Source organism: Panthera leo, chromosome B3 (assembly GCF_018350215.1).
Source record: "Panthera leo isolate Ple1 chromosome B3, P.leo_Ple1_pat1.1, whole genome shotgun sequence".
Classification (NCBI taxonomy): domain Eukaryota; kingdom Metazoa; phylum Chordata; class Mammalia; order Carnivora; family Felidae; genus Panthera; species Panthera leo.
Window position 1 is genome coordinate 134290560 of NC_056684.1, and position 27882 is coordinate 134318441.

Genomic DNA, 27882 nt, shown 5'->3' on the forward strand with positions numbered 1-27882 from the left:
CTTCCCCACGCCCCCAGCATCAAACTGCATGCTAACCATCAACAGTGTCACTGGTCAGATAGTAAAGAGGAAGAAAAGCTTTCTGTGTGTGTTAACAGGAAAGTCTTAAAGAGCTTACTAGATCATACACGGGGAAAGCCTTTGCTGTCTGGGGTTTGGTTTTATAATAAGGAGGAAGAGATCACCGTTTACGTTCATACTTGAAAGTACAAGTAAAAATAAGAATATATCTGGAAGTGCCCTGTTACTTAAAAACTTGCAAAGTAGTGGTTATGAAAGCACAGTCCCTCTGAACCACCAACATCAACATCATCCAGGAATTTGTTAGAAATACAAACTCCGGCCCCAGTGCAGGGCTACTCAAAAGCTCTGGGGGTGAGGCCTGGCAATCTGTATTTTAACAAGTTCTCCAACCAATTCTGATACACATTAAAAAGTTGATGCTATGAAGAATTAATTCTGTAAAATATTAACTCCACTGAGGATGCTAAGGATTATTTAGAATACACTTCCATTTGAATAAAATGTATGCATATACATTCACATGGAAAAAAAGCCCGCAAGTATATGCAACAATATTTTCATAGCACTTTTATTCTCAGTTACAGGAATATAGGTGATTTGTCGTTTCACTTTGCTTAACTCTATCTTCCAATTTTTAATGATTACAATTTACTTATATTTTTAGAAGAAACTTTTTTAAACATCGAAAAGTTATCCCATTTAAAAAATAGGAGGATGCTGTGTTAATGTTAATTAGGCCCTATGTCTGAATAGAAATAGTATTTTTTATTTACTAGGTAGTTACGATCAACAAGGAAGGTTAAATCAATAAGCACTTTTAACCATACCGTTTTAAATTCCAACTGCCTTCAAGACTGCCTGAGTGTACACCAAGAGACATAAGATTCATTAAAAAGAAAACAAAAAAACAAAAAAAACCACTGCCTTTTACTATTCAGCTGAGAGCTTCCTGAAATAATATACGTGGGAAATGCCAAGTGTTAACTCTTCAGATATTAACATAGATTTATCTACAAAAGATTTATACATGTTGTTTCTAATGTAATTCACACATTTCTGAGTTTTTAGCTTGAAAATAAATTATCGTATACATTTATATAAGTAATTCACCTGGATGAACCGCTGGGATGAACTTGTAAGATCAAACATAGACTTGCTTAGCCCAGGGGAACTGGGAAGTTTGCTGGTCCTTAAATCACAAACTACAAATGGACATGGAAAAATGTCTTTACATTAAAGAAGAAACATTGGAATTTTACTTATTCACCATGAACTAAATCTCTGTTTAGTTCTATCCATCATGAATATTAATGCAATCGATGTAAGAGATAATAGTCTTCTTGGGGCACCTGGGTGGCTCAGTCGGTTAGGCATCTGATTCTTGATTTTGGCTCAGGTCATGATCTCATAGTTCCTGAGATGGAGCCCCAAGTTGGGCTCCGCACTGACAGCACAGAGCCTGCTGGGATTCTCTCTCTCCCTCTCTCTCTGCCCCTCCCCCACGTGCGTGCACACACCCGCGCTCTCTCTCTCTCTCTCTCTCTCTCTCAAAATAAACATGAGAAAAAAAACAAAAAACCTCTTCTAATAAAATTTAAAACTTTTTACAATTATTTTACTTTTGTTCCAAACAGAAACCAATATAAATCAAACAATACATTTTCACATCCACATCAACCATCAAGCAGGAAATATTCATTCTTTTTGCTTCATTACTCAATTCTATATCCCATAGGAATGATATAAGAGAACATAGGTCCTCTGTGCTAAATGCAATTCAACTATTTAATGAGTACTTATTACATTAAAAAAAAAATACTGAATTCCATGTGCTCCTGTATTTCTAGTCTATATTTCTAGCTTCTCTCCTAAATTAGGAGATTCTTAAAGAATGGAACTCTGTATACTGTGTATTCTAACACAGTGCTGAAATAAGTATTTAAATAAATACTTTGGCTTTGTTTCCAGTACCTCACCCTGAATTCAGTTGTTGAGGTAGCTATATATAACATTAAAATCTTGAAAAACAGGATTTTATGAATCAGATATGTACATTTATAGCAGTCTAAAATTGATACAGTCCTCAAATATTAAACTGAGAAAATTCTATAATCATTTAGGCACTTTGTTTTTTTTAATTTTTTAACATTTATTTATTTTTGAGAGAGAGTGAGTGAGCAGGAGAGGAGCAGAGAGAGGGAGACACAGAATCTGAAGCAGGCTCCAGGCTCTGAGCTGTCAGCACAAAGACCGACGTGGGACTCGAACTCACAAACCATGAGATCATGACCTGAGCCGAAGTCAGATGCTTAACCGGCTGAGCCACCCAGGCACTCCTTATTTGGGCATTTTCTATTTTCTTTCTTTACATTTGTCATCTCATCATGAGTTTGTAAATTTATAATTTTCACTGAACAGAGCAGGAAAGAAAAAGCTAATAACTACCTGTTGTAGAATTTCTGAATAGGCAGATGATGTATAAAATACAGAAATAATCTGAAAATGAAACTTTTCAGAAAAGGACAAAGAAAATGGAACTTGGAACTCTCAATACACATAATTCATTAATCTTTCAATTTTTACATCAGATAGAATACCACAGAGAAGCCATAATGTTTTTCATATCACTTCTGAAGCCTTGCTTTTCTCTAACTTATTTTTTCTTCTTCATCATGAGAATCATCTCTCCCAGGGTCTTAGACTTTATTTGATTTCTACATTTGTTAAAGAGGAACACGAAAAGAAAAAACACAAAAAATGTTCATACCTGATCCATACAGTCTCGCTGCTTCTGAACGTGGAGGAAGGCGCCGGATCAAATCAGGTGAAATGTGCTGATACCTATAGCATGGGTTGTATACATCGTAGCTGGCTCCGTGCTGGGATGAACTGGAAAGTTCTACCTTTCGATCTCCGAAAGATGCTCTGGCAGATCCTGAAAGTAAGTGTTTCTACAGTTTTACCCTTTTCTTGAAGTTATTAACTAACAGCTGGTGTATCCAACGCAAGAGGAAGAAAAAAATTTTCCTCAAGTAATACTAAATCACATGTGCTTGGGATATAAAATAGAAATCCGCACATGTTTATCTACTGTGCTCTGCATGGAGCATCCTGCCAGGGATCAGCCATGAAACCTGCTCTCAAGACAGTCTGGTAATTTCTCTCTTGTGCTGTGGCATTTCTCTTTGCCCTATACACAATCCTGTATTTTCCTGTATTTTTTTAATCTGAGTTTCCCTTTTCTTTTCTTTTTTTTTTACGTTTGTTGATTTTTGAGAGACAGAGCGTGAGTGGGGGAGGGGCAGAGAGAGAGGGAAACACGGAATCCAAAGCAGGCTCCAGGCTCCCAGCTGTCAGCACAGAGCCTGACGCGGGGCTCGAACCCACGAACCGTGAAATCATGAGCTGAGCCTAAGGTGGACACTCGATCAACTGAGCCATCCAGGCATCCCTGAGTTTCCTCTTGTTTTTCTACTTGCATAAAGAACATCTTTCAAGTAAAAAGAAGATCGTTTTTTGATGAAGACACAAAACATTTATAAAAACTGACCACATGCTGAGATATGCAGAGCAATTCTTTGGAAAGGCAGAAATCACAGTGTGCTCTCTAACCACGATATAATAAAGTTAGAAATCAACGAAAAGATTATTAGAAAATATTTACATGGAAACACAAAGGGCCTAGGATAACCAAACAAAAACAAACAAAAAAACGAAATCCACTTTAAGAAGTAAAACAAGATGGAAAGATCTGTGCTACTGAGTTTTAAGAACAGAACACTGGTACACAATAAAATCAGACTGAACAGAACAGAGGACCAGAAAGAGACACTGTTTTTATGGACATTAGATTTACAATCAATGCAGCACTGGATAAGAATGCAGAAAGAACAGTCTTTTCACTAAAAGGTGCTAAGACAATTGGATATTGATACAGAAGAAAAAAACAACAACCTCATCCCAACTAAAAAAAATTCACAAAATATTAATTGCATGTGGATTGCGGATCTAAATTAAATGTTAAAGGCAAACCAATAAAACGTCTACATTTCAGTCAATTCATAAGAAAGTTTACACAGCCTTACGGCAGGCAAAACTTCTTAAATGCAACACAGCATTATTATAAAAAACATTTTTTAATAAACTGGACTACATTAAAAATTGAAATTTTCCATTTTTTGAGACCATCGAAGAGAGTGAAATGGTCACCCATAGAGTGGGAAAAGTTATGTGCAACACATATAACCAACAAAGGGCTTATATCCAGAATGTATACGGAACTCCCACAAATCAATAAGAAAAAGCAAGCCCCAAACAGAAATTGGCTGTAAGCCTCAAGCGGGCACTTCAGAAGAGAAGCCATCCAAATAGCCAAAACCATGAGTGAGTGCTCGATTTCACTAGTCATGAGGTAGACACACAAATGAAAACTCCAGTGAGATTCCACTACAAACTCACCAGCATGGGTTACAACTAAAAAGCCTGACAAAAGCAAGCGTTGACAAGAAATGGCACTCCTGCCGGAGGGAATATAAATGGAGGCAACCACTATGGAAAACAGTTTGGCAATTTCCACCAAGACTGAGGGAGACGTATGCCCTATGAAATGGCAGTGCCATTTGGGGACATACACACCACTGAAATGCCCGCACATGTGCACCAACAGACGAGTACAAGAACGCTCAGAGGCATTATTATCCGCCATGGCCAAAAACTGGAAAAAACTCAAATGCCCATTAACAGTAAAATGAACAGTAGTCTATATAGACTACATAAAAAGACCTTTTGTATGCTATGCAGAAACACTATACCACGCCATTTATAATAAATGAAAATAAATGTATTTTCTGTACAGATATTAAAACTGAAGCTACTGACAACACTTTGAGTGAAGCTCACAAAAATAATGCTGAATGAAAGGACCTATCATAAACAAAAGACCATATCTGGGTTGCTGCCAGTGCGTATTTGTTTACTCGAGTGGTGACCATACACGTGTCCTGCATTGGAGTAAATCACTGAGTTACATATTTCTGTTGTTCCTTTTTTCTACATGTGCATATTTCACAATTTAAAAAGGGTAAAACAATAGATCAAGTTCCTTTCAAAGTTAAGAATCACACTGGAAATAACACAGAGGCATAAAGTTTTTAAGAGTTTAAATTATTGCCATCTTTTCATTCTTTTTGTCCCATTTCAAATAGAACCCAGAGTATAAACCAATATTTTCTGAATTGAGCTAAACAATAAAACAGGTGGCTTCACACTGAGTTCAGAAAAGAAAAATAAAATATGGGGTTATGAGGTGAGATCTTATCCTCACCCCCGTTCAAATAGCTATGTGTGCAATCCAAGCATAATACATAGGCAGAGGGGCGCCAAGAGGGGGTTCTGATGCCAGAGAGCTTTGTTAAGGAGCCTGTGCACCTTATAAGCTAACCCTTAAATCATTCAGCACACAAACACTGCTACAAGTCTGTTTATGGTAACAAGAATATGCTGTCAGGAGTAGTAGTACCAAAAATGACTCACTACCTTTATGGGCTATACCTAAAAAAGAATATTCTGATTTCATTTTTCCTTTACAGAATTCCAATTCTCCTCTCAAACAGTATACAGTGATATTATTTTTAAAGCTCAAAAGGCATGTTTCTCAATTTACAGAACCACAGTGCTATAAATATAAAACGAAATGCAAAGTAACATTTACTTTACACCTCTCGAAAGCTCTATTTAAAATTTCAGTATTTATTCAAAACACATTCTCTTAATGGATAGGTAGATAAGAGACAGAGCAAGTGCAGTAAGATGTTAACGATGGGATCTCTGGGTTACAAAGCAGTAATCTACGGCTGTCATCAGACACATTGGTAAGTAAGAAATGAAACAAAACACAATCCGAATACTTGAAACATAAGTTTAGTCATTACTGACAGTGCTCTGTCCTGTCTTCTTCTCAAAATTTCCTTGTCAACCCATCATTCACAGGCACATACACATACAACCTGCGCATGTCTGATTTCTATAATTAGGCACCAAGAATACTTTCTTGACTCTGATGATTTTCTCTCCAATATAATAAAAATCAGATGGCTTTACCACATCTTCACTGAGCCTATAATTTAAGTGTAAACCAATTTCCCACTCATTCAAACCAAAAAGCAATCTGTTTTCTAGTGATTTAATGAAAAGACAAAAGAAAAATTATCACATATTGCTAGGTAGGTATTTCTCATTTTTATTATGAAAATAATACATAAAATACCCTAAATGTTTTAAGAAGACAAAATTGATTAAACAAATTATGGCACATCTATAGATTTCATACTATGGGGCCATTAAAAAGCAATGAGTATGAAAACATGTTCACAATGTGTGATAGGAATAAAACAGATTACAAAACTGTTTATATGGCTTAATCTCAATGCTGTTAACAAGCACAAGAAAAGGAGAAAGACCAATTATCAAGGTATCCTGTGACACAAAGCTTTTAAACACTGTTTGTGAGAGATACAACTGATATGTGTAAAACAAGGTGGTGGGCCAGGCACAGGGTTCCTCTTTCCTTGTTTCTCTAAAAGAAAAAAAGAAAGGATGGATGGATGGATGGATGGAAGGAAGGAAGGAAGGAAGGAAGGAAGGAAGGAAGGAAGGAAAAAACGAAGGAACGAAGGAAGGAAAAAAGATCCCTCCTACCAAACCCAACTCTCCTATAGATAACAACAGTACACTGTAGACCAAAAACAAAATGAACAAAAACCCTGAAGGGACTGGACAGTGATCAAAAGCAGGGCAGATTCTGGAGAGCACTGACTCTTGGAAGAAAGGGAACAGGGCCGCCTGTTTTAATGACTGTTAGCCTGAGGGCAAGCCAAAGTTGGTGCTGCACAGGGCGGATAAACTCCAACAGAAAAATCCACACTCTTTCTGGCCTGAAGAACCAGAGGGCGGAGTTCAGAGCAACCACAGCTGCTAGAAAGCAAGGTGGGAATCTTGGAAAGGAGAAAGCTCCAAATTCTGTGAATACAGTCTGCTCAAATATCTGGCTGATCCCTGAGCCACACATATATGGGACGGACCCCAACTAAGGATACATGGGGCACCTGGGTGGCTTGGTCAGTTGAGCATCTGACTTTGGCTCAAGTCATGATCTTGCATTCGTGGGTTCAAGCCCCACGTCGGGCTCTGTGCTGACAGCTCAGAGCCTGGAGCCTGCTTCTGATTCTGTCTCCCTCTCTCTCTCTCCCCTTCCCCTGCTCATTCTGGCTCTGTCTCTCAAAAAATAAAATAAAACATTAAAAAACAAAAATTTAATAATTTAAGAAAAGATACAAAAACTAAGCTAAGAGCTGCCACCAAAGACCCAGACTTTGCAGCATAGTCTAACTAAGTTAATCACCTATTTAAAAAAAAAAAAAACCCTCTCAGAGTAATATAATATGATTCTAAAGTGTCTACAACAAAACACCCCACATCCAGAATATAATCCAAAATTACTCCATACACAATGAAACATGAAAAGTTGACCCACTTTCAAAAAAGAAAAGAAAAGCACAGAATCCACACCTAAGTGACTCAGATGTTAGAATTACCAAAGATGCTAGAGTCCAAAGACATAAGAGAAAATAAGCTCACAATAATGAAAAAAAAAAGAAAATGAAATCACAGCCAAAGAATAGAATCTACAAAAAAAGAACTAAATGTAAATTCAACAACTGAAAAATATAATGTCTAAAATAAAAATTAACTGGATGAGCTTAACAGCTGCATGGAGATGACAGAGGAAAGAGTGAACTTGACAGTCAATAATACCCAATCTTGACAGAGGGGGAAAAAAGTTGAACAGCAAAAAAAAAAAAAAAAAAAAAAAAAGTCTCAGAGGCACATAAAAGAATATAAAAAGGTCCAACATGTGTCTAATTGGAATCCCAAAATGAGAAGAGAAAAAGGATGGGAGGTGCCTGGGTGGCTCAATCAGCTAAGTGTCTGACTTTGGCTCAGGTCATGATCTCACGGTTTGTGGATTCAAGCCCCACATCGGGCTCTGTGCTGACAACTCAGAGCCTGGAGTCTGATTCAGATTCTGTATCTCCCTCTCTCTGCCTGTCCTCTGCTCATGCTCTGTCTCTGTCTCTCAAAAATGGATAGATGTCAAAAAATTTTTTTAAAAAGAAGAGAAGAAGGATGGGGCAGAAAAGACTATTTGGAAAAATATTCTAGATTTTGGCAGGAGTCTGGATTACACTGTTAGATGCGTTTAACCAAACTCAACAAATACAAACTTAAAACTTAGGTAGTTCATTATGTATAACGTTTATATCAAAAGAAGAAAACTATAAACAGATACGGAACTCTAATAAATTACATATATGCTTAAGTATTTAGAAGTATATTAATGTCTGCAATTTACTTCGAAATGTGTTCTTCACCCATGCCCCACTCAAAGAGGATTAATAATGGATAGATCAATAGACAGACATGTGATTAATTTTGGTAAAATATTAACAACAGATTCTATGTGGTGGACATTCACCATTATAGTCTTTCAACTTTTCTGTGTGTTTGAAATGTTTCATAATAAAACTTTGAGGTGGGGGGGGGGGGGGGGACACTGTGAGAGTGTTTCAATGGACCGAAGCAAATTATTTTTAAAATACAAGAGTTACATGTTGTTTCTTCTTACCATTACTCTCTTGGCCTCTAACAACATCAACCAAAATCTACCCAATGACTATTTCATTCAAGTGGCTATTGAGACTGGGTCATGTAGTGTAGTGGTGAAGAAAGACTACTCCATTGCTTCCTTTCTTCTCTTTACACCAAATTTTAGAAGATAGAAAATAAGAACTATCCTCAAACAAAAAAAATTTAAGAACGCTTTCTATATTTACTGATCAAATAAAAACAAATTCCTCATTTTCTTTCCAGACGTGTTAAAGATAACTGAGATATTACATGATTCCTTTCAAAAAGGACACATCTATACACAGATGTGTTGAATGTGATCAGATTTCATAATGAGATCTTTCAAAAATATTATACATTAAGTTCCTCTACAGAAAGAGCAAAACATATAAGAAACAAAATATAAAATTTATATATAAAAGGATTTTATATCTTTAAACATATGAAAGAACAAAATAACAGAAACAATAGCATTTAAACGCTACATGTTGATTTTTAAATCCTGCCATTTTATTGTTTACCTTCCAGTTCTTCCAGATGCGAAGGAGTTCCTTGTACCCTGGGCTGAATATAAGATAACTTAAACTTGGGCACCACAAATGGTACCTCTTTGCCATGAGACGGTAATTTGGAAAGTAAATAATCCTCAGTACAGCCAACCTGAGGCTTTACCGAGACAGAAGTCAATGGAGGTACACAGACAGTGGTATTCTGACATTCTGGGACTGTTGCTTTAAAGTCTCTTTCTGTGGAAACTACATATAAAAGAAGAAAAAAAGAAAAGAAAAAGAAAAATCACAAATATGAATGTAGAGTTATATATAATAATCTAAAGTTACCATGCTTTGGTACTTACTTAATCTTCTAGAAGAAACTGCTGATAGAAAAACTACCACTTCTAGGTCCTATCAAGCACTTCTGGAATCTACATTAATTCTGTCCAGGCAATATTTGCAAAATTAACATACCATTGCCAAAGTATATTAACTTATCATAATGGTAAAAGCAGTTTTTAAAGAAACTCATTCCCACAAAAAGAGTTCACAGATGGAAAATAAGTTTATTTTGTAGTTAATTCCACAATACTTTCAAGTAAAAGCCAGGCATTTAAAAATACTGCCAACGAAGCAATTCTTGTTGTCAGAACTAGTGGTTAATATCGGTCTTAAATATATAAAACAATTCTGAAGAGAAGCTAAAGGTCTCCCAAGTCTCCAAAAATCTTTACTGAATCACAAAATAAAATGTATTTTTACCCTAATACACTAGCAACTCTCCCTGTATTAGCTTCTGTGACCTATTTTGTCCTTGGTCTCAAATTATATGTGTTTCCTAAGCTGGCGACTTAGGCTGGGGAGGTAAGGGACACCGAGAGTTCATCTTTATGTATGAGCGGTGTTGTCTGTCGACTGGATGGAAGTACAACTACTACTGTGCAGGAATTTGGGAGATGTTTTAATGCAAAAAGAAGCCTTCCTATTCAAATATACTAGGGAGCTATGCTCCAGACAATGAAACACAAGAAAAAGCCAAAGACAAATAAAGTTCCAGTCATAACTCTGAAGAAAATGAAGAGACCATTAAATAGAAAGGGAAATCTCCAGAAGTCCTTCATAAATATGGGGTCTTCATGAAATAATGGGTCTCTTCTCCGTTAGTCATTCATTTGTGAAAGGCGTTTTTTAACGCATTGTCATCAACTAGAACTATCTTTATTCGAATTAAAACATTTGCCGGAGTATACTGTCCCCAAACACACTCAACAGTTCTCTTCTCTCCCTGCCTTCGCCTGTGCAATTTCATCCACCTACTACTAACCCTCATGTTCAATCTTCACCTTCTCTTTCTTCTTCCCACGCAGTTGCTGAAGTCCTCTTCAGACTCCCATGCCGAATGCCATCTTCTCAGTGGTCATGTCCCAGGGTGTCCGCCGGGTTGAATTTGTCTCTTATGCCCCAGGGTACCTTATTACTTACCTGGTGTGCCTTACATTTATGTCTGCTTCCCCCATGATGTCAGGAAATATTTCTCATTTATCTTTATATTACAAAATGCCACAAATAAAAAAGATATTAAATAAATGTTTGTTGATGTAAAAAGAAGCCAAACTCACAATTGTGCTTTTCTGTTTCACCATAGAAACATCCTCTACAGCAGCTCTTTAGAAATTCTGTTGCCATTACATACAATTTCTAACAGTCAGCAATTGATACAAACTTCCAATTTTAGTATCAATCTGTTGGCAGAACAGAAAACAAGTTGACATGATCAGGCTTAATGCGTTAGGTATCACTAAACAAATCATATTATCTGTCTTTCTAAGATGTAATGAGGAATACAAAGCAAAAATGTTTCAAGGAAGATAGATTTTTTATCTTATATATAATTTTGTATAAGCTAGGCTTCTTATAAGTTATAAAAATGAGATACTCAAAAATCACTAGATGAAAAATCTCAATGTTAAACCTGAAAAAAAGGGAAAATTCCACTCTCAGTCTTCTTTTTTGCCAGGTATACCCAAATTAATGCCCAAGCAAAATTTGCAAGAAAATATGGCACTCATAAAAAGTTTGAGAAAAATTTTCACTTCCTCCAAATCAATTCTTTTAGTAATCCAAAGGTCCTATAAATGGAGCCAATATACAACTTCATACTTTATAAGTTGGTTTAACATTTAGAATTACACCAACAGAAAAATATATCTTAAACACTGTCTTACAAATCAAAACCACACTCAGATATCACCTCACACCAGTCAGAGTGGCCAAAATGAACAAATCAGGAGACTATAGATGCTGGAGAGGATGTGGAGAAACGGGAACCCTCTTGCACTGTTGTTGGAAATGCAAACTGGTGCAGCCACTCTGGAAAAGTGTGGAGGTTCCTCAGAAAATTAAAAATAGACCTACCCTATGACCCAGCAGTAGCACTGCTAGGAATTTACCCAAGGAATAGAGGAGCACTGATGCATAGGGGCACTTGTACCCCAATGTTTATAGCAGCACTCTCAACAATAGCCAAATTGTGGAAAAAGCCTAAATGGCCATCAACTGATGAATGGATAAAGAAATTGTGGTTTATATACACAATGGAGTACTACATGGCAATGAGAAAGAATGAAATATGGCCCTTTGTAGCAAGGTGGATGGAACTGGAGAGTGTGATGCTAAGTGAAATAAGCCATACAGAGAAAGACAGATACCATATGGTTTCACTCTTATGTGGATCCTGAGAAACTTAACAGAAACCCATGGGGGACGGGAAGGAAAGAAAAAGAGGTTAGAGTGGGAGAGAGCCAAAGCATAAGAGACTCTTAAAAACTGCGAACAAACTGAGGGTTGATGGGGGTGGGAGGGAGGGGAGGATGGGTGATGGGTATTGAGGAGGGCACCTTTTGGGATGAGCCCTGGGTGTTGTATGGAAACCAATTTGACAATAAATTTCATATATTAAAAAAAATAAATAAAGCGAAGCAAAGAAAAAAAATAAAAGGTGATTGCCATAAAAAAATAAAAATAAACACTGTATTACACACACACACACACACACACACACACACACACACACAGTTATCAGCTAAGTCACATATAACATAAGATGGAAATAAAAGGAGTCTGTCTTATTTTTTTTAAGATTTATTTTTAAGTAATATCTACACCCAGTGTGGACTTGAATTTATAACCCCAAGATCAAGAGTACTATGCTGCATCGACTGAGCCAGCCAAGCGCCCTGGGAGTCTGTTTTAAATTTACCAGGAACTTAAGTTTGTATTAAGAACTTTATGTCCAATTGCCCACCTTGGGCTCACGGACTTTATTCCAAATGCACTCTTTTCATTTATGCCTACCTAAACTCTGTACATTTTTCATAGGAAATTCCAATGTATACAAAAGATGATAAAATGATGTAAGAAAATTCCTATCACCCAGATGAAAGAGTTATCAACTCACAGCAAATCCTAATTCATCTCTACCTTCCCACTTCCGTTTCTGGGATCTGTAAGTAACAAATCTGCTGACTTTACTTCCTTTGTGTGGGTGTACTGACACTGTGCCTTCAATCAAAACGACCCCGGGGGGTTTTCATTTCCCCAAAGTGGGAGCTCGGATGATGAGGGAACTAACTACCTGCAGACCCCTGCGGGTGGCTTGTACCTCCCCATTCAGCAGGCCATAATCTGCAAATTCTTAATGCAATACACTAGCTCCAGCTTCCAAATACAGACACCAACAAAGTATTTGTTAAAATGCCAATCTGATAGGAAAGAAATGATATCTTGTGTTGTTTTAATTAGCATCTCTTTTACGTGAGGTTGGGCACCTTTTCATATAAGGCTAATCTGTATTTGTTTCTATGAACTCACTGTTCATTACCTTTTTTGCCCATCTTTCTATAAAGCTATTGGTCCTTTTCTGCCTCAGTTTTAGAGGATTTTTATATAGTTGAGAGATTAATGCGTTGTCCATGATATAAGTGGCAAGCATTCTTCCAGTCTGTCATTGTCTTTTTGAGGTATTTTCTGCCTTGTGTGTGTGTGTTGGGGGGGGGGGGGGGGGGAAGGGGGCGTGGGGGGGATGTGTGTGTATATATATACACACATAAAAACATACATGAATGTGTGAATACACATACACGTAGTTATGGTTACCTAAGTTTTCCCTCTTTGTTTCTGGATTTGGACTCACAGGAAACTTTTCCTCATACATAGGTCATAAAAGACTTTACCCATGGTCTTTTCTAATACTTAGTATGGTGCTACTTTCTATATTAACACCCCAGTGTACATACAGTATGAGAAGTAGATTCAATCCCACCTTTCCCAGTTGGCTATTCCAGTATCACAAACACCATTTATTTAAAATTCTGTATTTTCTCCAATGATTTTAGAATGCTGCCTTTATTATAGACTGATCTTCCACATATAATTGAGATATTTATATATTTTCTATTCTCTTCAACTGGACTGTCTTTTCCTGTAACACATTTTAAAGTGCAGGGGCACCTGGGTGGCTCAGGTGGTTAAATGTCCAACTTCAGCTCACCTCATGATTTCGTGGTCCATGAGTTTGAGCCCGGTGTCGGGCTCTGTGCCCAACAGCTCAGAGCCCGGAGCCTGCTTCAGATTCTGTGTCTTCCTCTCTCTCTGCCCCTCCCCCCTCTCAAAAATAAACATTAAAAAATTAATAAAAAATAAATAAAATGATAATGGCCTATAGTAATATGCTCTCATATGCAGCAGGGCTGGCCCCCCCAACCTTACTGCTCTTTAATTTCAAGGTTTTCCCAGCTTTCCTTGCTTGTCTGTTCTTACTAATGAACTTTATAATCTGTCTAGCCCCAGGAGGAAAAATCTAATGGTACTTTTGTTGGGATTCTGTTATATTTATAAATGATTTTAGAAAAAAAACTGACATTCTTAAGATGTTGTGCATGCCTACCCAGAACATTTGTTCTAGTCTGTGTTTGTATTTTGAAAAACTTTTTTTAACGTTTATTTATTTATTTTTTTTGAGACAGAGAGAGATAGAGCATGAACAGGGGAGGGGCAGAGAGAGAGGGAGACACAGAATCCGAAATGGGCTCCAGGCTCTGAGCTGTCAGTACAGAGCCCGACGCAGGGCTCGAACTCACGGACTGTGAGATCATGACCTGAGCCGAAGTTGGACGCTTAACCGACTGAGCCACCCAGGTGCCCTGTGTTTGTATTTTGAAGAGTTTTTGTAGTTTTTCTCATATAAATGCAGAACTTTTCTTGTTAAGTGTATGCTTTTAAGATCTGTTTGGCTATCAGCAACGGCATCTTTTCTTCCATTATATCTTGTAACTGATTTGTTTTAAAAATTGATATATTTTCAAAATCCCTTTTTTAGCCCTAGTTGAAAAAAAAAAACATTTTAATGTTTATTTATGAGAGAGAGAGAGAAAGGGACAGAGTATGAGTGGGGGAGGGGCAGAGAATCCAAAGCAGGCTCCAGGCTCTGAGCTGTCAGCACAGAGCCCAATGCGGAGCTAGAACCCACAAGCTGGAAGATCACGACCTGAGCTGAAGTCGGACGCTTAGGAGCTCGAACCCACAAGCTGGGAGATCATGACCTGAGCTGAAGTCAGATGCTTAACCAACTGAGCCACCCAAGTGCCCCTAGCCCTAGTTTAAAGGATGTATTCCTTGACCACTCAGGTCATACTGAATTTTCTCATTTCTAAACATCCAGTGAACTTAAAAAAAAAAAAAAAAAAAAAAAAAAAAAAAATATATATATATATATATATATATATATATATATATATATATATATATATATATTTTCTTGACATTTATGATACTTGTTCTCTCTCCCCTTCTAAAATATAAACTTTTCAGAAACAATATTATACTTACTTTCTACTTATCACTCAGCACCCTATATGATACTGGGAACATAGGAGGAACTCAGCAAATATATAGTTGATTGACAAGGGAACAAAGTATAACTACCTCACATAAAAACTCCTAACGAACTCATCAAACCACATTTCTGACCCCCAGCCAGACTGCAAATACTTTACATTAATCATGAAAGGAATGTGGGAGGACTGGTTAAAAACCATTACTGCTTCTCAAAGGTCCTCAAAGTTGATGGCCTTGAGTCATCCAAAATGAACTGGGGACTATGGGGGAGGGATGCAGAAAAGAAAACAACTTTATGTGAATATGAATAAGGCAGATAGATGGGGCACCTGGGTGGCTCAGTCAGTTAAGCTTCTGACTCTTTTTTTCGGCTGAGGTCACGATAGCACGGAGCCTGCTTGGGATTCTCTCTTTCCATCTCTCTCTGCCCCTCCCCAGTTCATGTGTTCGTTCTCTCTCTCTCTCTCTCTCTCTCTCTCTCAAAAGTAAATAAAAACTTAAAAAGAAAAAGAAGGCAGATAGAGTTTGCATGACAGACTACTGGAGAGTAGAGAGGTACACACAGAGACAACCACAGACCTCAGCAAAGCCTCCCCCTACCCCCCAGGATTCAGCCGGGCACTGCTCAGAGCATGCACACAAGCAAATTGCACAAGACTGGGCAAAGACCACCAGAAAAGATTACAAAAACCATACCATCTCTCGCCAAGGTCAGGACTCATCATGTCTGTTCCCACCAACCAAACTGGGATAACCTCATAATTCACAGGACATTGGGTAGAATACTTAGAAGGGTCTTGCCTATGTGGGGTAATAAATAGCCCTAACTAAATGCTAGTCTGCTTTCCAACCAACAAATTTAAAAAGCAAGACTCAAAAGGATCAAACCATTTTCAAAAAAAACTATGTCCTGGGGTACCTGGGTGGCTCAGCTGGCTAAACACCTGAGGACTTTGGCTCAGGTCATGATCTCATGGTTCATGAGTTCGAGCCCTGCATCTGCTGTCAGCACAGAGCCCGCTTCAGATCCTCTGTCACCCTCTCTCCCTGTCCTACCCCCACTGGTTCTCTCTCTCTTTCAAGATAAACAAACAAATATGTCCCAAAGCAAAAAATACTTCTAAAAATCTAAAACTATCCAGCACACAAGGTAAAATTCACAATATCTGGCATCCAATAAAAAAATGACCAAACATGCAAAAAGGAAAAAAAAAAAAAAAAAACATTGAGAAAAATCAACCAACTGGAACCACACAGAAATACATGGACAGTTAGACTTTAAAACATTTCTGACACTGTATGTTCAAAAAGTTGAGAAGTCACATGATAGATACAAAAAAGATGCAACTTCTAAAAATGAAAATTATAGTATCCGAGGTAGAAGATACACTGGATGGGATTAAGAGCAGATTAGATATTGCAGAAGAAAAGATTAAAGAACTTAAAGGCACAGGTAGAGAAACTACCCAAAATGAAACAAAGAGAAAAAAGAACAAAGACAAAATAAAAAGAACATCTATGACCCATGAGATAATTTCCAGCAGCCTAATAAACGTGTAATTGAAATCCATGAAGGAGATGGGGGGAGGCAGAAAAAACATTTGAAGAAATACTAAAAATTTTCACATTTGATAACTACCAACCACAGATCTAAGAACCTCAACAAACACTAAGCATAGGAAGTATGAAGAAAACTATGCCAAGACACATCACAATAACATGGCTCAAAGCCAGTGATAAAGAGGAAATTTCAAAAGCAGCTGGAAAAAAGGAAGGACTTGTATTTTACTTCATTAAATATAGCCTATCATAATTTTGTTTGTTTGTTTTTTGAGAGAGAGGGGCAGAGGGAGGAGAGAAAGAATCCCAAGCAGGCTCCGTGCTACCAGCATAAAGCCTGACGTGGGGCTCGATCCCATGACTGAGATCATGACCTGAGTGAAAAATCAGGAGTCGGATGCTTAACTGATTGAGCCACCCAGGTGCCCTGAGCCCATCCTAGTTGTTTTAATAGTCCATAAGTAGTAATTCCAATATGTAAGCTTTTGTAAGTTTACTTCTTATCATCTGTTGTTTCTGCTGACTCTTGTTCAGGCTGTCTTATTTCCTGTGCACTTGGTTATCTTTGACAAATTATTCAGTGACTTTGAAACTTTATTCGCAGAACTTTTTAGAGACAAAGATAAAAATACACTGCCACAGAGAATATCTGCATTTGTTTACCATATTATTTTAAATTCACATTGACATATAACCCAATTTAAAAATGGGCAAAGGATGTGAATAGACTCTCTAAAGAAATATGACAGATAAATGACCAATAAACAACATGAAAAGGTGCTTAACATCAGCAGTAATGGGAAATGCAAATCAAAGCCACGAGATACCAATCCACATACACTGAGGACGGCTATAACCAAAAAGACAGACAAAAACAAGTGTTGACAAAGATCTAGAGAAACCGGAACCCTCAAAGATTATAGGGGAGAATAAAAACTGGTGCGGCTGCTTTGGGAAATGGTTCGGGAGTTCCTTCATGGAATTACCATATGACCCAAGAATTCCACTCCGTAGGTAACAGCTATGAGAATGAAAACTATATTTCCATACAAAAATTGTACACAAATGCTCACGGCAGCATTATTCATAATAGCCAAAAAGCGGATACAACCCAAATGTCCATCAACTAACAAACAGAAATACTAAAACAAAATATGGTAGAATCTTATTCAGCCATTAAAACGAATCAAGTACTGGGGCGCCTGGGTGGCTCAGTCGGTTAAGCGGCCGACTTCAGCTCAGGTCATGATCTCGCGGTCCGTGAGTTCAAGCCCCACGTCAGGCTCTGTGCTGACAGCTCAGAGCCTGAAGCTTGTTTCAGATTCTGTGTCTCCCTCTCTCTGACCCTCCCCTGTTCATGCTCTGTCTCTCTCTGTCTCAAAAATAAATAAATGTTAAAAAAATTTTTTTTAATAAATAAATAAATAAAAAATAAAAAAAAATAAAACGAATCAAGTACAGATTCATGTAACCAAACAGATAAACCTTGAAAACATGCTAAGTGAAAAAGGCAAGACACAAAAGGCCACGTATTGTATAATTTCATTTACATGAAATTCCCAGAATAAGCAAATCCATAGAAATAGAAAGCACATTAGTGATTTCCAGAGATTGGGGGAAAACGGGGAAATGAGAAGTGACTGCTAATGGGTACAGGTTTCTTTCCGGGGGAAAAAATGGTCTAGAATTAGTGATGATGGTTGCACAACTTTGTGAATATATGAAAAACCACTGAACTGTACACTTCAAAAGGGTGAATTTTATGGTATGTGAATTGTATCTAAAGAAAAATAAGATATTAAAAAAATTACATCTTGGAATTTTTTGGGGACCACCAAGGTGATGTGAACCACCTCTCTACCACCGTCCATGGTTACAACTTTCCAAGGACACGTTTTCTTCTCCTGTTTCACTTGGCGTCAAGGCAACTTTCCTTGTGGTTCCCTAAAAGAGGTAGAGTGAGTTTTAGTCCTTGAAGCCACAGACCTTTGGGATTTCCAGAACTAGAGGCAGAGACTCTCTTGTTAGCTTACCTTGAACGAGCCCTAGGCTGACTTCTAACTACGCCTCCTGTCCTGCAAATCCACTGAATTCTTAATCAAACCTAATCAAGTCTCCCCAGTTTAGCAAATGCACTCAGAGCAAATAAGAATTAAGGGCTCCTTTAGTCTCTGATTTTCAGCTTTCTCTTTGATTTTGGCATATTAATTCATAAGTACCTTTTTTAAAAATTGCACTGCAGCATTCTTAGCTATTTTCAGTGTGAAAGTTTTTCCAAATCTTAACTATATTCCCAAAATGAAAATTCTCTATTTACTTTTCAAGTTAGAATGAACTCTAATGAGTTAGGACAGGATCTGCAAAAACAAAAAGCCTGATATAGTCTACATTAAAGTAGCTTCAGTATTCCTTGTGACTTCAGCTGATTACAGTAGATATTTAAGATTTAAAATATATTCCAATGAAAGTTTACTTTAGAAAAAAATTAATTTGAGGGGGAGTCTAGTTTTAAAAGAATTGTAAGTAGGTGACTCCTTCTCTTAGGTATCAAGGCTCTTTACACAATTAAAGTAAATATGATTGCAGCAAGAATACACAAAGAGACCAAAGAAAGATTAGTCCAAAAACATACGCACACATATATGGAAACTTGGCATATGATGCGTATAGATCCGTAGGAGGAAAACCAGAATGTTCAATAAATGATGCTAGGAAAAACTGATTAGCCGTCTGGAAAATAAATGAAACTGGACCCCCACTTCACATGACACAAAAATCAATCACATATGGATTAAAGACGTAAATACAAAAGGCAACACTATTTTAAAGCTTTCAGAAGAAAATATAAGACTACATCTTTCTAACCTCAAGGAAGAGAAAAATGTGTTAAGCAAGATGCCAAGGGGCACCTGGGTGACTCAGTTGGTTAAGTGTCTGACTCTGGATTTCGGCTCAGGTCATGATCTCAAAGTCGTGAGATTGAGCCCTGCTTGGGGCTTTGCACTGAGTGTAGAGCCTGCCTGGGATATTCTCTCTCGCTCGCTCGCTCACTGTCTCTCTGCCCCTCTCCCACTCACAGGCGCACACACACTTTCTCTCTCAAAATAAACAAATAAACATTAAAAAAAAAAAGCCAAAGCTTAAAAACAAAAAGATGCCAAAAGCATACACCATAAAGACAAAGTTTGAAACACTCAAGTACTCTAAACTATAGAATACATCTATCAAAAACCATATAAAGTAAAAGACAAGCCACTTGCTGGGGAGAAGATATTTCCCACATGCATAACCAATAAGACTCAGTACCATAAATAAATAAATGCAACTTCTAGAAGGAGATTTTTTTAAGTCAAAAAAATAGGCAAAAGACATAAACAGACATAACAGAATTGTGGAACATCTGACATCATCAGTAATTAAGGAAATGTCAATTCAACCTTCAATGGAGGACCATTTCTCACCTACCAGATTGTCGAAAAGAAACAATTCAGATCATTACAAATGTTGTTGTACAAACGTCTCAAATGTTGAGGAAGGGAACAAGGTGAACATTGAACACACTGCCTGTGGAAGTATAAACTGGTAAAACCACTTTGCAAAACAATTCAGTATGGGGGCACCTGGGTGGCTCAGTCGGTTAAACGTCTGACTCTTGGTTTCCGCTCAGGTCATGAACTCACCATTTGTGAGACAGATGCCCGGGTCTGGCAGTGCAGATAGACCACACTGCCAGAGTAGAGCCTGCTTGGGAGTCCCTCTCTCTCTCCCTCTCTCTCTCTGCCCCTCCCCCACTCACGCTCACATTCTCTGTCAAGGAAAAAAAAAATTCAGTATGTTCTAGCAAAACTGAAGATCCACAACTCTACTTCTGGGCAAAGAGACATGCGTTAGAATGGCCATAACAAAACAGCGCTTAGCGGCAAAGAGTGAAAATTAAATTAAAAAAAAAAAAAAAAAAGAAAATGGAAAATATCCCTAAACATCCATTAACAGGAAAACGGATAAACAGCAGTCAAGTCATACAATGGAATGATATAGAGCAATAAAAAGTAAATGAACTGTAACATAGCAACATCAATGAATCTCATAAATATAATATACCAAAAAAAAGTAGCAGCATGGAAAGAGAGAGACACAGTCAGGGCTTTGAAAATATTCATAAGTATTGTTTCTTTAAAATTTTTTTTCATGTTTATTTTTCAGAGACAGAGACAGAGACAGAGTGTGAGTGGGGAAGGGGCAGAGAGAGAGGGAGACAGAGAATCCAAAGCAGGGTCCAGGCTCTGAGCTGTCAGCACAGAGCCCGACGTGGGGCTCGAACTCATGGCCTGTGAGATCATGACCTGAGCCAGAGTCAGACACCCAACTGACTGAGCCAGCCAGGTGCCCCAATAAGTATTATTTCTAAAGCATGATATGAGTACAGGGGCATTTATTTTATTTGTATTCTCTAAATCTATAGCTGTGTGAAAAGTACTATTTTGTACATATGAAATAATTTCTCATTTAAAAATTAAGTAAATGCATGGCTGTGGTTGAAAACATGAAAATTACAGAAAACTATATGAATAAAAATTATCAAGAATCCCATCACCCTGAGATAACTACAGTATTTAAAAGAAAAAATATATTTAGCATATCTTTTTCCACTATTTAAAAAAAATTTTTTTAATGTTTATTTATTTTTGAGAGAGACACAGAGCACAAGCAGGGGAGGGGCAGAAAGAGAGAGACAGACAGAATCTGAAGCAGGCTCCAGGCTCCGAGATGTCAGCACAGAGCTGGATGTGGGGCTCCAACCCACAAACCGTGAGATCATGATCTGAGCCGAAGTTGGATGCTTAACCGACTGAGCCACCCAGGCACCCCATCTTCCACTATTTTTATTTATTTGTTTACAGCTTTATTGAGGTACTTACAGTAAATTATACACATTTAAAAAGGTTTTTTTTTATTATGTTTATTTACTTTTGACAGAGAGAGACAGAGCACGAGAGGGGGAGGGGCAGAGAGAGAGGGAGACACAGAATCCGAAACAGGCTCCAGGTTCTGAGCTGTCAGCACAGAGCCCCACGAGGGGCTCAAACTCACAGACCGTGAGATCATGACCTGAGCCGAAGTCGGAAGCTCAACCGACTGAGCCAGCCAGGCATCCCTATACATATTTAAAATGTATAATTACATGAGTCAAACATATGTATACACTGGTGAAAGCATCTTCACAACCAAGAAAATGAAGGGGTGCCTGGGTGGCTCAGTCGGTTAAGCGCCCAACTCTTGATTTCGGCTCAGGTCATGATCTCACTGTTCATGAGATCGAGCCCTGTGCGGGGCCTGCTTGGGATTCTCTCTTTCTGCCCTTCCCTCCACCCCCATCTCCATTCTCTCTCTCAAAATAAATAAACAAAAAAAAAAAAAAAAGAAAATGAACACACTCACCATTCCCAAAAGTTTCCTCACACCCCTTTCCAGTCCTTTTCCTTTGCACCCACCCTCTGTTGTCTGTTACTTTAGGCTACTTTGCATTTTCTAGGATTTTGTCAGGTTTGAACACACTTTATGCATATGTCACACTTTACTTGACACTGACAGGTTTCCCAAAATGCTTTACCAATTGACACTTCCATCAGCAGAGAATGAGCGTTCCAGGTGCTCCATATCCTTTGCAACATTTGGTTATTGGCCTTTTCCACTGTGGCGATTATTTGCATATTCCCCAGGTAAATATACATAAAACTACTTGTCTGAACGGCAACGAAAAAAATTAAACTTCAGTGATGACCGAAGTGACACTCAGTGTAAAGAAATTTTCACGTTAAGGGCCTTTTCCCTTGAATGCATGGTAATAACTGAAGCAAAGCCCTTGGTGCACGCCTCATGAATTCCGATTTAGTAAAGACGTCTGATTTCCACAGAAGAGATTTAGAAGAACCACTGAAATATCTAAAGAGGAATCACATGACTTAAATGCAAGCTGGGAGTCTCACAGTACTGGAACTCAGGTGAAATACAATCCAACACAGTTTGTGAAAGTGTGACTTTAATACAGATAACACCAGACCCCAAGAGACCAAAATACCACTAAGATCGCGATAATTTGAATGAGGGACGATGAAAATCTTTCTTACAATAGTTCTATTCAGTCTGCTCAGCTATTTGCTCTCAGCTTCTGCTACTTAACCACGAGAGGGGAACAATGCTGTGAGATGCACTTTAACATAAAGGTATTCGACTGTCCTTATGTTCTTTCCAAACGGACCATAAACTCCCCTCTACCACCTGTAACTTCTTCTAATCTTTGTCTCTCAAAATAAGGACTCTACACTCCTTATCTTTATTTCTTCATTCTCTATTTACTCCTCAAATTCATTCATATTTGGCTTCTATCGTTATCATTTTACTTATATTGTGTTTGCTGAGGTCAATGACCTCCTCCTATCCTAACTACCAAAGCCAAGAGACATTTAATCAGCGCCTATCTTCCAGATCCTTCTGACTCATTTGACTGAGATAGATTTCCCTCCTGATTAAAACTCTTTCCTCTCCCGCCTTCTAAGCACCATTATCTGCTAGATTTTCCTCCTTCTCTCCTGAATTCTCCTCCTCACTCTCCATGGCTGTCTCTATACGGCACTTCAATGTTGGCTTCCCGTGCTTGGTCTTCTTTTCTTGTTCTTACTGGAAGATTTCTTCCACTCTCACGGGACTAACTGCACAAATCCATGATGCTTCCAACATTTACAACTCTTATCCTGACTTCGGAAAATCCCAATACCAGACAGGTGTGCCAGATGGTCTCCAAGAATCTCACTGCTTTTCTCTCAGCCTGAATTAATCTCAGTCTGTTAGCTTTATGCATGAATACAACTATAATTCAAGTGGAGCCATAAAATACAAGAGATACTTTTGAAATATTTTTCTTGAAGGGTTTAAAGAAACACAAATTTTTATAAAGACTTTCCTCCAGTTATGAAGGTAACTCATAGTAACAAAAAGTACAAAACACAAGAGATAAAAGGCAAATCTCCTCCAATCCCAGCTCTCAAAGGCAAGCAGTATCAACATGTCCTTCCAGAAGAAGCAGTTTTCACCACAATGAAGTTACGTACCAAAATATCAAATTAGTAAATAGACGGTGTTGTTGTTGTTAACTCTTCGTATTTTCCAGGCTACTTTTTGCAGTATTAATCAGAAGACAAAATTCTACTACATGCCTACCTGGAGTGAGAAAATTAATAATATTCTAAAAACCAACGCAATCCTTTTACATGCTGTATTTTTTAGTATTCTAAAGGAATCGGTGTTTTTGGCTTGGCAACTATCTTGCCTATCCCTGGACGCCTACCTGTGTGCAATATACCCCACAAATCAGTCATCCTACTTTCCTTTATTTAAAGGAAACCACAGCAAAGAAGAAGAAGAAAAAAAAAAAACAAAACTGTAAGAGACAGAAGCCAAATCTAAAATCAAGCTGGGTGTATAATTCCTGTTTTGCAAAAACCATAGGGAAGTGACATTTTAATACCCCTTCTCTGCTTCTACAAGTTTCAGAAACGTCACAGATTAAAGACACTCCGCTAATGTGTTCTTACCGGACTCTCCAGGCAAAGGAAGTTCGCTTCCCTCTTTGCCCAGAGGCCACCTGTACCGGGCAGAGAGCGGGGTGCGGGGTGCAGGGTGCGGGCTGGGGTCCCTTCCCTCCCGTCCGGGCGGCCCAGTCCCTCCCGTCCGGGCGTCCCAGTGAGCGGACCCGGGCAGGGCAGGGGCCTGGCCTCGCCCCCCACCCCCGAGTTACTGAGCCCCCTCCCCGCCCAGGCCACGGTGAGCTCGGCTGTCCGGGGACCTCAGACCTCCCCGAGGGCTCCGGAGAGCAGGTGTCACTGAGAGACTCGGGAAACCGCCCCCCATCCCCCACCCCCAGCCCCCAAGCAAGGCGACGTTTCTAAAGAGTGAAAGGAGACGAAAAACCGTACACATCCGAAAGTCCCGGGCGGCTGGGGCAGGGGCCGCTCTCACACCGCGCCCCCTACCCCCGGAGGCCCCCGACCGCGGCCGCTCGAGGCCCGCGCCACGCTGCGCGCCCGGGAGCGGCCCCAGGGCGCACCTGAGCCCAAGGCCCCCTCCCCGCCCGAGACGTGCCGCCCGGCCGCCCCGCGCGGGGTCTCCACGCGCCGCTCCCGGGCGCCCCCCCGCTCCACGCCGCGCTGAGACGGCGCCGCGCGGCCGAGGCCGGTTACCTCCTGCAGCCAGCGGGCGCTCCGCCGTGGCCTCCAGCGGGAGCCGGGCCCGGGGTCACCTCGTGCGGCAGCGCCCCGAGACCCCGCCCCCGGTCCCTCCAAATCCGCCCCGCCCCTCGGGAGGTGCGCGCCGAGGGGCGGGGCGGGGCCGCCGGGCCGGTACCTGAGCTCGCGGGCCTGCGCGCTCGGCCCCTCCCTCCCCGCCTCTCCCAGCCGCCGCCCTGGGCCCCTCCTGAGAGGTCTTCGGAGTGCCTGGAAGGGTCAGAAGGGAGATAAAAACTAACCAAGGGACAGAGGGAACGTTTGGGACCTGAACTTTTATGTAGAGGGGACGGAGGAGCAGGCTTTCTTGCCAGAGGTGTGGCTGCACCCTTGGAAACGGAAGAAGCTTTTCTTAGCTGCCTTGTAGCGTCACCTGACTTTACACCCTAATTTTAAATTCTTTAAGGATCAGCCCGCTTCTCTTCACTGTTGTGGCTTCACATCTACCACCACCTTGCTAGCAATAGGCCTGTCGGAAGGTGTCTACTACAGTGCCCGGGCCCCCATATTATGCTAGAATCCACTCTCGCACCCTGGCAAGGAGTGGGCCCACCCTTTTCTTTTGTGCCTCCCACGGTGGGAGTCTCAGCCCCGTTCCTGGAAAGTTGTTGAGTGGATTCCTAGATTACCTGTTGATGAATGGCTCAGCTTTTGAAAGGCTGAGGAAGTACGAATTGAAGTAAAGGTCAGCCTTTTCTTCCCAAGGAGCAGTCTGTCCCAAAGGGGGTAAGTGGGTTCTGCTCATCTCCAGGCCCTACAGATGCTGGAGTGTAGGTGGAGGGGGGGCTAGATCCCAAGATCAAATTAATCTGGGAAACAGACACAGTATAATTACCCTCCTTGAGAGTCACGGGCACTTAACACGCTTAAGAACTGTGTTTTGCTTTGTATCATCCTGTAGTTCCCAACTTTATTTGACCTGAAGGGTGGTAGGCCAAAATATGCCACTTTGACATAAGGGTTCTTTTAAGTTAAAGGCACTTGAACAACAGCAGATACAAGAAGATCACTCTGACCCTCCTTTTTCTTCCTGAAAGTGGAAGATGAAACTCCCGAGTGAAAGATGTCTTCCCTATACTGGGAGGCAAGAAACATTCTTATCACCAGGGAGTAGAGGATAAAGGAAGTCTATACGCACAAACCTTGTGAAACTAACCCTGATCTTCCTGGTCCCTTCACCATTATCTGCCCCAGCTCAAGCCCCTTTTCTATTATTTAGCACCCTTTGTTCAACTTAGTATATAATGTTCATCTCTAACTGCTTCTTTGGATCTTCATTCTCCCATAAGGGCTGCTGTGTCCATGTTAAAGATCTGTATGCTTCACTCCTGTTCATCTATGCCAACTTAATTCTCAGTCCCAGCCAGAAACCCTAAAAGGGTGGCAGTAAAGTTTCGCCTCCCTTACACACCACACAACTCTCTTTCTGAGAGATGCCTGTTGCCATCCTGGGGAATTAGTGTTTCAACTCACACACTTTGATAAACACTGCTTAAAAGTCCTCGTACATTCACCTTCAATCATTTCTCTATTACAAATGTTTGCAAAGTTCTGTACTGTTTACACAAAGCTTTCACATGAGTCATCTCATTCGACCCTCACAATTATGATGTAACTGTTATTATCCTTCTTTTACAGTTGAAAATATTGACAGTCAAACAAATGGTGGTTGCCTGAGTATAGAGTCAAGACCGACTCTGGACTTCAGACTCCAAGGCTCTTAAATTTATATTATATAAAATGTGTGCGTGTGTATATACACATATGATGTGCTCTATTTAAAGGTCAAATGAGAGAGTGAATATGTATATTTTCTCTGACACTTTGTATTAGAAAAACTCAGTTTCCCACCTGTTGTAAGGGAAAACCCAGTTCTTTCCTCCTGCATTATCTCTTGCCCGTGTATCTCCTTTATTCCTCATATAAAACATTTCATTTCCAACATTTCTGGTCACTAAATATGTGGAGGTTTTCCCCCCACACCAAGTAATTCTCTGCAACGTCAGATAGATGTCCCACAATTCAACTCAATTCTGACATCACTTTCCTGGAGAGAGCATCAGATCCCACAGGTGAAGCGTTCAATTCCACAAGACTGTCTTCCTGCACCCCCACCCCACCCCCACATCACATGCCAGGTTATCACCTGTGCTTCGGACCAACCAGCTATAGGTCAAAGTTTCCAATGAACCGCCCCCCACCTTGGGTTCAAGTAATTTGTTAGAGCAGCTTACAGAACACAGGGAAATGCTTACTTAGTTTTACCAGTTTATTACAGGATATGATAAAGGATGCAGGTGAACAGCCAGATGAAGAGAGATACATAGAGCAAGGTCTGGGAGGGTCCCCGTGGAGTTGGGGTGCATCATCCTTCCAGTGTGGATGTGTTTGCCAACCTGGAAGGTCTTCAAACCCTGCACTATTGATTGGGATTTTATGGAGGCTTCCTCACATAGGCATGACCACTTATTAGCCCCACTTCAGCCACTTTCCCCTCTTGCAAGTTTTTAATCATGGTCTTTCTGGTGACCATTCCTCATCCAGGAGCCCACACAGAGTCACCTAGTGCTCTTATCACTTGGAAATTTACAAGGATTTTAGGATTTCCTGAGCCAGGAACCTGGGGCAGAGACCAATACGATAGATAGATAGATAGATATGTGTATACATAGATATAGATATAGATATAGATATAGATATAGATATAGATACATATATATTGTTTTTATATTTTTGAGAGAGAGAGAGAAAGAGAGACAGACAGAGTGCGAGCAGGGGAGGGGCAGAGAGAGAGGGAGACACAGAATCTGAAGCAGGCTCCAGGCTCTGAGCTGTTGGCACAGAGCCCGATGTGGGGCTCCAACTCATGAACTATGAACCACGAGATCATGACCTGAGCCAAAGTCGGATGCTCAACCCACTGAGCCACCCAGGCACTCCTAAGA

At 39.8% G+C, this 27882-nt stretch overlaps 1 protein-coding gene across 4 annotated transcripts in view; it reads right to left on the reverse strand.

The window, feature by feature from the left end:
- Positions 1-24982, reverse strand: part of TC2N (tandem C2 domains, nuclear) — a 44926-nt gene extending 19944 nt beyond the window's left edge. For 2 of the 4 annotated variants that reach the window (XM_042944108.1, XM_042944107.1), the window contains exons 1-6: positions 24896-24973; positions 18470-18602; positions 10823-10945; positions 9231-9464; positions 2792-2959; positions 1135-1226 (exon numbers count right to left, since the gene is read on the reverse strand). In XM_042944108.1, coding sequence (XP_042800042.1) covers positions 1135-1226; positions 2792-2959; positions 9231-9464; positions 10823-10889 — 561 coding nt within the window. In that variant the 5' untranslated portion in view covers positions 10890-10945; positions 18470-18602; positions 24896-24973. Of the gene's footprint in view, positions 1-1134; positions 1227-2791; positions 2960-9230; positions 9465-10822; positions 10946-18469; positions 18603-24895 lie in introns of all 4 variants that reach the window. The other 2 variants (XM_042944105.1, XM_042944106.1) reach the window with 2 other exon arrangements.
- Positions 24983-27882: the final 2900 nt, after the last annotated feature.